Source organism: Phascolarctos cinereus, unplaced genomic scaffold (genome assembly GCF_003287225.1).
Source record: "Phascolarctos cinereus isolate Bilbo 61053 unplaced genomic scaffold, phaCin_HiC Scaffold_2;HRSCAF=192, whole genome shotgun sequence".
NCBI classification, from domain to species: Eukaryota; Metazoa; Chordata; class Mammalia; order Diprotodontia; family Phascolarctidae; genus Phascolarctos; species Phascolarctos cinereus.
Window position 1 is genome coordinate 185,713,362 of NW_027555625.1, and position 12,544 is coordinate 185,725,905.

A 12,544-nucleotide genomic window follows, 5' to 3' on the forward strand; every position below is an offset into this window, starting at 1 on the left:
ACAGCTCTGGAGGAGCTCACAGTCTAATGGGGAGCTTACAACAACTACGTACAAACAAGGTACAGACAGAACAAATTTGAGATGAGTTGAAGGGGAAAGCGCTAGCACTGGCTCAAGATGTTTTTTTTTAATATTTTGATAACTATTTTAATATAACTGGTTTCCTTTGACATCCTACATATGTTATTTTATGCATTTAAAAATATTATTCTGAAAAGAGGTCTATTGGCTTCCCCAGACTGTCAAGAGGGGTCAATGATACTCAAAAAAGTTAAAAACTCCTGAGTTAGAGGTTAGTGAAAATAAAGATGTAATGTTTACATCCTATCCAATTTAGTGGACCCCTTGAAATCTATCCAGCCTCTGTGGACCCCAGGTTCAGAATCCCTATTGTGGTGGCAATCTTCAGAGACTACTGAAGGCCTCTGAGCGAGTGAACTGGTGACATGGTCAAAGCTGTGTTTTAGGAAGATTATTTTGGCAGCAAGTAAGAACTTTGAACACAGTAGGAGAAAGAAGGAGGTGCCCTGAACTTGCCCTTTCCCCTCCAAACTCCTGAAATTTGGTTTGTTACTTTGTAATGGGGGATGGGGAGGAATGGTGGTTAGGAGTTTAAATGTCTTTTGTTTAAATTGTTGGTATGTTTGAAGTGGGACTTTCGAGGTCATTTAAAGAGTGGTTGGTATCTGATGGGAGGACAAAATATGCCAAGAATTCTGCTACAATTTAGTAAAGCAGTTAGCCCTTCTCTCCTCACCCACAATTAAAAGAGTACACAATAAGCAATTTTTTTTATAGACTTACTACTGGTATTGCTTTTGAATTTTGAAGTAGAAGTTCAAGCATCTGAAAGTTGTCTTTGTCACCAGTAATTTTTCAAAATTTTGGGAGTTAATAGAACTAGACCCCAGTTTGGTATTCTCAAGTGAATGATTCTGAGTCTCTATCTCCAGAGTGACCTGTCTCCTAAATTCAAATCCTTCTTCTCCAGAGGTCTTGTGGTACATTTCTATTTGCCTACTCAGCTTCACTTCAAACTGAATATGCCTAAAATTCAACTCAGGCTCTTCTACACCTCTTTTCCTCACTCCCCCACTAAACTAGCTCCACTTATAGACCTCTCCATTTCTGGCAATGGTACTAGCATTCTCCCAGTCTCTCTGATCAGGAGGCTTCTTAAATTTCCCCTCCCTTGATTTCCATATTCAGTTACCAATTGCTGTAAATTCTTCCTTTGTAATGTTTTACATTCTTTCCAGGCTCACTGCCACCATCTCAGGCTAAAATTATAACAATAGTTTTTCCTGAAGCACCTCCCTGCCTCCTGGATAAACCACCTTGCACAATGCTGGTAGATTATTCTTGTAATATTCTTGTAGTTTTCCTATATTTCCTACATTATTCTTGTAGTTTTTCATTTTCACAGTGCCTTGCATAGGTGCTCAGTAAGTGTAAAAACAGATGGTAAGCATTTAAAGTGGAATGTCTATCTGGTATGACCCAGGTGAATATGATTGTTTCGGTCCTTTTTTCTTGTCTCCCCCCCCCTTCTTCCATCCAAAAGCATGCATTTAGGACACTAGAAATCCAAGACATTCCCCACCCCCACCCCACCCCTTTTCCATGTAGGGTGCACGCAAGTGAAAGACTGGCAGAGTCGCCAAGGCTATTTTGCCCACCTATTAAATAGGTATAATATCTGTACAACCTCCTTAAGGGGGCTTTATTACTCCTTTGTGGTTTTGACTAATGAAATTATACAGGGCACGTGAAAGTTCTTTTTCCCTTAAACTTGGTTTTCCACCTAAGTAAAAAATGACATAACTCTTCTGTATGAAAGAAAACTCACTGGAGACTTCCTACTACACAAGTGAATTCTAAGATCATTGTAATTGGAGAACACTGGGGAACTTTCCCTTCTAGCTGTGAACTCACGTTAATTGCCCCAGGGCATTTTTCACTACCTTCCTTGCCCCTCCATTACCTCACCTTAACCTTTTTACAATGTATTTTCCTGTTTAGTGTGCAAAGAGTGGCTTGGAGTTAGTTAGTCAATAAACATTTATTAAGCTTTTCCTACCTGCCAGACACAGTGCTAAGCGCTGGGTATACAAAGAAAAACAATAATACGGCCCCTGCCCTTGAGGATTTTATATGTCAATGGGGGAATTAAGTCTGGTTACCTGGGTTTGAGTCCAGACTCTGACAAGGACCAGTCATGTGAAACCTCGGTAAACCTTTCAGTATCCTGTCTGTAAAAGAAGGGGTTCGATGACCTCTCAAGGTCCTCTCCTGCAACTTATCTTGTCATCTCATGATCCGTTGTGTGCCTGCTCTCCCCAATTCTCCCCTACAGAGGGCTCATAATAGGTTTGGGGTTGGAACAGAACTCAGCAGTCTTGCTGTCCTTGGGACTTGCCCAAGGTCTCACACGGGCAGATGCACAATTCGAACTCCGGTCACCTCCTCCAAAAGCCTACACTCTCGCTACTGCACGACCGAACCTCCTAGGAGGAAGCGAGAAACTCTCACTGAGTATGCGCGAAGAGCGAGCAGCTCGCCCTTTCAGTGGCCAGCTGCTGTGCCTCTTCTCCCTCTTGGTCTAGGCCGGGGCACCGGTTGCCGTGGTAACCGGAAAGCCCGTCTCTCCTTGGGAAGCGGCTCTTCTCCTCCCCTGCCCCCTCCCTGCACCTTCCCTCCTCCCTCCCCTCCCCTCCCCCGGCACCCGGCGCGCTGCAGCTTGCTTGAAACTAACATGGCCGAGCCCCCCGGCCGGCGGCTGCGGCTCCAGTGGCTCCGGCTTCTGCTCCAGCTCTGGGCTCTGGCCGGGGGTGGGGGCCCCTCACTGGTGAGACGGCGGCTCCCGAGGAGCGAAGGGAAAGCCACTGAGGCGGCTCTGGGGCCGGGGAAGGCGGAGGCTAGGGCGGCCTGGGGAGGGGGCGGTGGTGGAGGGCTGCGGGGACGGGATGGAGGGGACCCTGGCGGCCTTGGGTGGATGAGGGGAGGCTAGGCTGAGGGAGAGCACGGAAGCGGCCGCAGGCCTGAGGAGGACAGAGTTGGGGTCGGCCTCAGGGGTGACGGGGTGAGACGGGACAGAGGCAGTCTCGGGGCTGAGGGTACGGGGGGGGCGCACGCCCAAGCCACGACCCCGGGATGTGCGGATACACACATCCCAAGCTGAGGGGAGCTGACCCAAGTCGGGGTTCGAGTTGGGGCCGGGGCTGACGGGAGGAGTAGCGGGAGGGTGGCGTAGTGTGAGGCGGGAGGCTGGGGGCGCCGCCCCCTCCCGTCCCCGCCCCCTGACCCCCTTTAGTTTTCACAAGTTTAGTTTCTTTTTTTTTTCTCTCCTTGTCTTGGGACAGAAATCATAAACTCGGGAAAAAAATTTATAGATCCTCAACCAGTCATCCCGACAGACATCCAGCAAGTTAAAAAAAAAAGAGGGGTGGGGAAGAGAACGCCCCCAACCCTACTGTAGCATGTGGAAACTGAACAAGAGCAAAGTGCTTCTGGATGATTCCCCAGAGGAAGAGGAGAGCCGGGCAGAGGGGACAGCGCCGCCGCCTCCGGCCGCCGCCTCCTCCCAGGTACGTGGGGGCGGGGAGCCCTCAGCCCTCGGGGGCTTGTCTGCGCGTGGAAGGGGAGGGCCAAGCGGGCGGGAGGCAGGCCGCACAGCCGGCGACCCCGCTGCCCCCGCACCCCGCGCTCGCCTCCAGCCGCCGAGCTGGAGTTAATGCGACGCCTACGAGACCCGGCTGTTCACCGGTCCAGCCCTGGACTTGGACGCGTCCCGGGCTGGCACCTCCTAGGAGTTTAATTGCCTGACCTTGGACGTGTCACTTTTTACCACCGTAGACCTCAGTTTCCTCATCTGTAAAAATTAAGGGTCGGGACTCGGATGAATTGAGGCCCCTGCTTCTAAAGCCTATAATTTCCTAAATTTGAGACCTGACTCTTTGGGGCTTATCACATGGTTGTGTATGGGGGTTGGAGGGAAGAGAAGGATTTAGCTTAAAACCTGACGGGCCTCTCTCTCCGATGACTTTGTAGTTCCTGGTAATACTGCTGCTCTGCATACAGCATCGGCATTGTAACTACATTAAATGATGTTTTTATTTAAGCTCCTAATGAATGCTTTGTCTGCCTCTAATGATTTGTTATGCCTAAACCAGCCCCCACTGCCAGGGAAATCTATATGATTTGACTAGTTGATCTCTTTAAAAAACTTCCTTCCAGATCCAAATCCTGTGATCCTATTGACCTTAATGCAGTTAAGCTATAGGATGAGAGGAATCATGGCATAGTGACTAAAGAGCCAGCCCCAGACTCTGGATAACCAGGGCAAGTCCCATTTAGGACTCTTAAGTCCATTTGACCCGGGGCAAGACATGTAACCTCTCAATGCCCTGGATAATTCTCTTAAGACTACAAGTTGCAGAACCGTTGCAAATCTGCGTTGGTTGGAGAGTTTCCTTATTTGGAGTTCCCTATTCCAATGAAATCACAGGTCTAGCCAGGTTTGAACCAAAAAGGCCAGAACAAAACAAAGTAATGTACAGAAAAGAAAATTTAAGGAGTAGTTTTTTTTTTTAACATGGAGAGAAATACTAGCACAGCTCATCATGATTAGGAGAAATAGAGTTAGAAATATAACTCTTATAAAAAAAGTTTTTTTTTCTGAACTGTTCTTCCAGGGCAAATTAAAATCCGTGCATAGGTATTCTCATCCTGTACATTTGTTGTCTTTGTTCTTCCACAAGTTGTTCTTAAAAAAATCTACCTAAAGTGCCAGAGGCATTCTTCTGGCTCTTTTAGTATTTCCTGAATACCAGTGCTATACTCAAGTTGTCAGTTTTTCTAAACCTTACATGTTTTTTACTTTTCCTTTCTTTAAACTCTGAACATGATCAGGCAGACATTGAATCCTAAAATGGACGTAGTTTCACATTTTTACCTCTTTAATTTCCTCAATTTGGAATGGTCAGAGTATCAGAATCACAGGCAAGAACTGGTGTGTAAGCCAACTGATTTTAATAGTATGAATTAACAGGGTTTAGATAACATTTACTTTCTTTGTAAGTAGCATCTATTAAAAATTGGGGGAGAAAGGTAAAGAATATTAATAGTTTATGCTTTGTATCCTTAACCATATGTTTATTTGGTTTTTTCAAAGTGTACTCATCCTCAAGGTTGCTATTAGAAGCACTTTATAAAGCCATATATAAATGTGAATGGCTACTTTTTCATTATTTATTACTCTTCCCAAGACAAATTTACTGTACTCTCTGATATGAATTTCTTTAAATTAGATGTTGAGAGAACATTTTCATCTTAAATTTTGTTATAGTTGTTATGCTTTATTTACACTGAATATTGGTGTAGTAGTTACAGAAAAGTTTGACTCATAGAAAACCATAATCACATGTTTATTGAATAATAAGTTATTGAAATACAGATCTTGGTAAATTTTAACTTTTAATAAGTATTTGGTATTTCTTTTTTTTATAAGACTTTGATTGTGTGAGGGAAAAGTATATATTTGTATACAGAAAGCCAGAAAGGCACTGATGTTAAAATTTAAATCATGCTTAAACTGTTTTTAAGAAAGTTTCCCAGATGGGTTCTTCTTACAGATAGTTTCCACTTTTTCTCCGTCATAAATTCCTTCTATTTTATATATAGGTAACTAGGTTAAATATCCAGTGGGATTTTATGCTTTTTTTTTAAAAGACTCATAAAGAGTAAGCAGTTGAAGAACGTTGACTCTAGAGTCAGAGTCAAATTGACAAGCATTTATTAAGTGCCTAGTATGTCCCAATCATTGGGCTAAGACACTGGGGATCCAAAAAAGGCAAAGAGTCCCTTCTATCAAAGAGTTTGCAGTCTGATGGTGGAGACAATATGCAAATAGCTACGTACAAACAAGGTATAGACAGGGGACCTTGGAGATAATTGCAGAGGTAGGCATTAACATTAAGGTGAATTGGAAAACGCTTCTTGTAGAAGGTAGGATTTTACCTGGAATCTGAAGGAATCTGAAAAAATAGATGAGGAAAAAGAGAATTCTAAGCATGAGGGATAGCTGGTGAAAGTGCACAGTGGGAAGATGGAATGTCTTGTTCTAGGAGGAACTGCAAAGAGGCCAAATTTTGTTGGGGAGTAAGGTGTAAGAAGACAGAAAAGGTAGAAAAGTGCAATCTTATGAAGGGTTTGAAAAGCTGAACAGAAGATTTTTTTACATTTGATCCTGGAGGTAATGGGGAGCCACTGGCATTGATTGAATAGTGAGGTGATATGTTCAGATCCATGTTTTAAGATCAGTTTGACAGCTAAATGAAGAATGGGCTGGTATGGGGAAAGACTTAAGACATGGAGATCAACTAGAAGGCTACTGCAATAGTTCAGGCTTGAGGTGATAAGATCCTGCACTGGTAGTGGTTGCAGTGTCAGAGAAGAGAAGGAAGTATATACTGGGACTTATGGAGAGTGATGTTTGCTTTGATAGTAGTAAAAAAGTTAAGAAGAGGCAAGGGTTTGTTGTGCGGGGGGGCGGAGACTGGATAAAATTCAGGTTTTGATATGTTGAGTTTGAGATGTCTATAGTATATCCAGTTTGAAATGTTTAATAAAAATGTGAGACTCTCTGTGAGATGTGAGAGGTCAGGAAAGAGGTGTTGGAAATGTTGGAAGGAAGTGTGGGAATCTGTGTACAGATAACAGTCCAATCCTTGTGAGCCAGTGAGGTCACCAAATGAAATAATATGATGGATCAGATTGCACACCATCTTGGGGAGGGGAAGAAAATTTAGAACTCAGAATCTTGTGGAAGTGAATGTTGAAAACTAAAAATAAGTAAGTAAATCAAATAATGTAGAAGGAAAAGAGAAGAGGATAAGTTAGAAATGTCCATTAGACAGTAGGAAATGCAGTCCTGGTAATCAGGAGAGAGGACTTGGGTTCGAATTCTGTCTCTTAATGTTCATTACTTGTCTGACCTTGGCCAGTTCAGTCCCAAATTCTGGAGCTAACTAGTATGTTAGTCTCCCCAGATCTTATGCTTGTATTTTTCAAGGACAAAAAACCCCCAGTATTTCATTTGGAATAAATTATGGAAAATCCTAGGGCAGCTAGGTGGCACAGTGGTTCCTGGGTTCAAATCTGGCCTTGGACACTTACTAGTTGTTTGACCCTGGGCAAATCACTTAACCCTATTTGCCTTAGTTCCTTATCTATAAAATGAGCCTGAGAAGGAAATGGCAAACTACTCCAGTCTCTTTGCCAAGAAAATCCCAAATGGGGTCACAAAGAGTTGGACATGACTGAAGGAACCAAACAAAATACAAAATGGAAAATCCTAAACTTTATCATAATTTGTATCATCTTCCTATTTCTCCCAACATCTTAAAGATTCTTTAATTTTTAATAGAGCTTGTCAGTATTCTCTGTATTATTAAAACATTAAGATTTCATTTAAATGATTTGAAATATCTGGGTCATATTATTAAAAAGTACCTACAAGGTAGCTGTGGGGAAAACTTTTCATCTTTCTTATGCTGACAGAGATGAGGAGGAAAATTATCTACTAATTCTGATAGGTTAGTCATACACTAAATTTAGTATTGCCAACTCTTCCAAAAGTCTAAATCTTTATCATACCACCAAATTCTTTAAGTATTGAACTTAACAATGCATTGCAATTCAAACATGAAACCTCTGCCCACAAAATTTTATTTTAAGTTTGATGAAGAATTATACATAAGCAGCTCTGAAATAATCTCTTATGGTGTGACAGGTTCTCCAGTGTCTTATTAAAACTATTAACTTACTATTTCTACTTAATTTTCAAAGAGTTCTTCGTTGTAACTCTCCTTTTCCCCACTAAGTAGTTTAATTGGTAAGATACTAAACAGATTTCTGTGCTAGAAATGGCATATAGTTTGAAATGAAATCTATTTTGTACTTAACTGTTTGAATTGATTTTTTCAAGGATGGCATCATTTACTTGGTTATTTATTTTATACAGCAAGGAAGTGGTTTAGTGTTGAACAGAAATGAGTGTGATATGTAAAGCTTTAAAAATTTTAAATTGTTTAATAGGAACTGCTAAAATACTGTGATAAAATGGTTGTGAGGGGGTTGAGGATTCGGAAACAGCATATAAAAATTAAAAGGAATCAGTTTCAGGATACTTTAGTAGGCATCTAGATCTTTTAATTTGAATTACTGTCCTTTGATTTTTTAAAAATTATATTCTTATCCTGAAGAAAGCAATATAGTGACATGAGTATTTAAAATTAATCTTTAGGGAAACATTTTATAAAAGTTGTCATATTAAAAAGCAAAGCACTTTTTAAAAAGACTCTCAGATATGCCCTGAAAATATTGGAAGGGGTGGGGAAAGGTGATATTTCAGGTATTTGTTAATTGGCACTGAAGAAAACCACAGGATAGTAAAACTCTATAATTCAGAATCTGTTAAGTTAGAGTCTTGTAATAACACAACCTCAGATAGACTGGAATTTGCTTTGAAACTGTAGAGGAAGAATAGTTTTATTAACAAAATTAATCTTGCAAACAAGGTTCTGGAGTATATGCTATTTGAATTAATACCTGTGTTTTATTCCTAGCTTTGGTACTTTAGCTGTGTGGCTTTACTTAACTTCCTTGTACTTAACTTAAGTGTCCTCATTAGTAAAATGAGTTTTTAAACTGGATGATTTCTCAGGTCCCTGTTTTTGTTCAGTCATTTTCAGTCATATCCAAAAGTTTGTAGTTTTTTTTGGCAGAGATACTGGAATGGTTGCTATTTCCTTCTCCAGCTCATTTTACAGATGAGGAAACTGAGGCAGACAGGAGTAAGTGACTTGCCCCGGGTTATGCAGCTAGTAAGTGTCTGAGGTCAGATTTAAACTCAAGAAGATGAGTCTTCGAGATTTCAGGCCCAGCACTCTATCCATTGCTCCACATAGCTGCCCAATCTAAGATCCCTTCTAGTCCTAAAGTTTGGTGAATAAACTATTTTAGAGAATTTAAATAACTTTATTATTTGTATAAATGGTTGCTAATTTTAAGTTATCCAGATAGTGAAGCTTATCTGGCAAGACTTCTGTGAGGAAATAAATACCTTTTAAAGTGTTACTATGTGGTCTTGAATTTAAAAAGAAATGTGAATTCCTTCAAAAATATTCTGCAATGTAGATTGGTCTTATCCCAATTAGTATGAACTAATAAGGTTTTATTATATGAGATACCTATCCCTAACAGACACTCCATTGTCAACTTTGAGATATTACATATTCTCATCCATTATAATCCTGTTTTACTTTTTCCCACGGGTTCTGGAGACTACAAAGGAGAAGAGGGGTGGGTATGCAGGACCTACATCTTTGATTATGTATTATTTTGCGCATTCTTACTAACTGGGGAGAAGGAAGAAGGATGAGCATCTCAATTGGAAGAGGAGGCAAGCTCCTACCAAATACATATATGTGTGTGTATTCTACATATATGTGTATAGAAGTGTATATAATATTAGTCATACATCCTAATGTAAGATTCATTGAGATCTCCAGGTTTGTCTTTTGGAATATAGACAAATTACTTTTTTTCCTCAGTTGCCTTAATGGGATCAACATCTAGATTAGTGGTTTTCAAAAAGTATTCAATGGCAAACAATTTTGCCACAAATTCTGCTGAGGTGCTATGAAATTTTAGGTGTTATAATATTGTAGATAAAAAGTCATAAGTAATTTAATATAAATTTTACTTACTCAGCACGTATAGTATATAAATATTATTCACAAGATAAATAAAACTTACCTATTATACATAACTAACTCCAAACTAACTGGACTAATCTCAAAACTTGTTAGACATTGAACTCGCAAAGACTCAATAAAAATGACTTCTCTTACTAAATGGAAACTGTACATCTTCAAGTTTCCCATGGTGTTGCCAGATTAAAACTGCCAACTGTATACTGTGATTTTTCATAGGAATATTGTGCATTGAATTAAAGTTTTGCTTAGGTTAGATGTGGAGACGAAGATAAATTGGAGATGAACTGTTGAATAGTACAGGTTAGGCTTTTCTCCTTCCTTGGTTTAACAGTCTCCTTTTCTTTTTTTTATTATGGATATTTGGAATTCTCTTATATAAGAAACTGCTAGAAAAAAATCCTTCATGAAGACATAGAGCCTCTTTTTAAAAAAAAATTTTTTTTTATCATGAGCTAGTTTACCTAGTTCATGCTAGCAATATTATAAGTTCCTTCAGGGCAGTTACCATAATTTATACTTTTTCTTTATTCTTCACAGTACCTAGAACATTGAGCATATATAGTAGGACCAGAAAAGTAATTATTGAAATCTGACAAACCATTATTAAATGGCTGGTAGACTGGGCATCTTATAGATGACAAACTGAGGTTCTTCAAGGAACTTACAACCTGGTAAACTAAAGAAGACTGCACAAATAACTATACATAATAAAAATTAGTATATGATGTGTACATAAGAGAGATAAGGTGCAAAGTATTATGAATCATAGGAGGGAAAGAGCAGTTCTGATTGGAATTCACGGATGAGGTATCATTTGAATTGGACCTTAGGGATAAGTAGAGTTTCTGAGCTCTGCTTTTGACTTTCTGAACTTCTTTCTCCATTAATACACAGCGACCTTCTCAAACTGGAAGATCACTGAGGCCTCTTTCTTTGACTCCATTTTAAGCAGAGTGTGTAGGCCAGCCATGTTCATTCCTTCATTCACTCTCAGGTCCGTTCTTCACTCTTTGGATCCCCCTTCCCCCCCCGCCCCCAGCTTCTTTTTTATGTGTTGTCTTCTCTTAAAATGTAACCTTCTTGAGGGCAGGGTTGGCTTTCTTTTGCTTGTATTTCTTTTACCAGCACTTAGTACAATGCCTGGTACATGGAAAATGCTTATTAAATGTTTCTTGAATTGACTTTCAATAGATGGAGATGGAGGGAAAGATTTTCTAGGTGAAGAGAATGATGTAAGCAAAAATTTTTGGAATAATATGTTGTGGTAGGAATGTATGAGATATGTATGAGGAACTGTTTTACACTTCATGTGTGTAAAAAAAAAAAGAGTAAAGTGTCTGTGTCTGTCCTAGACCTTTGTTTTACCTTCCTTCTGTTTACCTTCCTTAAGGCCTGGTTTGCTCCTGGCCATACTGTATCTTTAACTCTCATCTTCACCACTGGCTGTACCTTTACCTATATCCACACCCCTTGACATTGGTTTTTAAGGGGGATTCAGAATACTTAACATCCCCCTCTGTCATTTCCGTACTCTTCCTTTATCATCATCACTTAGCAACCACTCTTTCTTTGAAGTTCACAGTATTGAAATTTACCACCGATATTAGAGTGTGGTGGCTGTTGTGTGGAGTCCCCAGGTCATCCTTTTTCCTCAAGGACTTTAGCATCTGACACATCTTTCCCTCCTTCTCAATTCCTGACCATATACTATGGGGTTTCATCATTCATGTTGATTGTCCCTCTAACTTCTAAACCTTCCAATTCCTCATTCTCTTTAAATCTCATGACATTTATTCCATTCCACCACATAGGGATTGTCACACACTGGATCTTATTATGCAAAAATGTGTTCCATTTCTCTAATTTAAAATTCTTAAATTTCTCTATTGGACTTATAATCTCATGTCATTTCTTCTGTCTGTAGGCCTTCTAACCCTGTTTTTCACTGTCATTGAAACTGCCAATCCTTCTACACTGAAGTACTTTCTTAGGCTATTACCTTTGCTCTGGCTTCACTTCCTCCCCTCACTAATGTTGACTCTATAGTTAGCCAATTCAGTTTTATACTATCTACTACTTTTGAATCCCTAGCTCCCTTTGAATCCTTAGTAGTGTCCTATCACCACTCCCCAAACCTCAGTCCTGTATTACTCCCATCATCCATGTCCCTCTGCTCCTATTTATGCTCCTAACAGGAGCTAGAGGAAGTCACGCAACTTCTAACTGGGTACATTATAAATTCATGTTATCCATCTTTAACTGGACTGTCACTGCAGCAAGTCAGTCATTTCATTCCTCCTTAAGTTCCTATTTTACTTCCCAGAAAAACCTTTCTAAATCTTGATTCAGACTTTGTTTGCCTCCTCTCTTAGTTGAGGATCTAACTGTGTTGAGGAAAATTGAGGTTATCTAAAGTGAGCTTCCTCTTTTTAATCTCAAAACCGTTTGACATCATCACTGACTCTCCTCCTTTCCCCTAGCCTCTGACAGTGAGATAGCCTTTCTCCTTGCTAAGGATAATCCATGTAAGGCCCTTAATCCCGTCCCCTCCGGTAGTCTTTAGTAGATTGCAATCTCAGTCATTCTTCCTCCCTCCCTCTTTTCCTCAGCTCTGTCTCCTTATCCATCTACTACTTCTTTATGCACTTCAAATCTGATCTAATCTCCTCCATCCTTAGCAAAAACACTCATTAAATACTCTGTCTTCTCTGCATTTCTTAGCCACATTCTTAGAAGAAACTACCTCCAAATCCTCTTTCACTTAT

General features: G+C 40.1%; 1 protein-coding gene across 1 annotated transcript in view; it reads left to right on the forward strand.

The window, feature by feature from the left end:
- Nucleotides 1-2,592: 2,592 nt before the first annotated feature.
- The window catches only part of TDRP (testis development related protein), a 58,155-nt gene continuing 48,203 nt past the window's right edge, over nucleotides 2,593-12,544 (forward strand). The window contains exons 1-2 of the mRNA XM_020973009.2: nucleotides 2,593-2,848; nucleotides 3,363-3,587. Of these exons, the coding sequence (XP_020828668.1) occupies nucleotides 3,480-3,587 (108 nt within the window). The 5' untranslated portion in view covers nucleotides 2,593-2,848; nucleotides 3,363-3,479. The remainder of the gene's footprint in view (nucleotides 2,849-3,362; nucleotides 3,588-12,544) is intronic.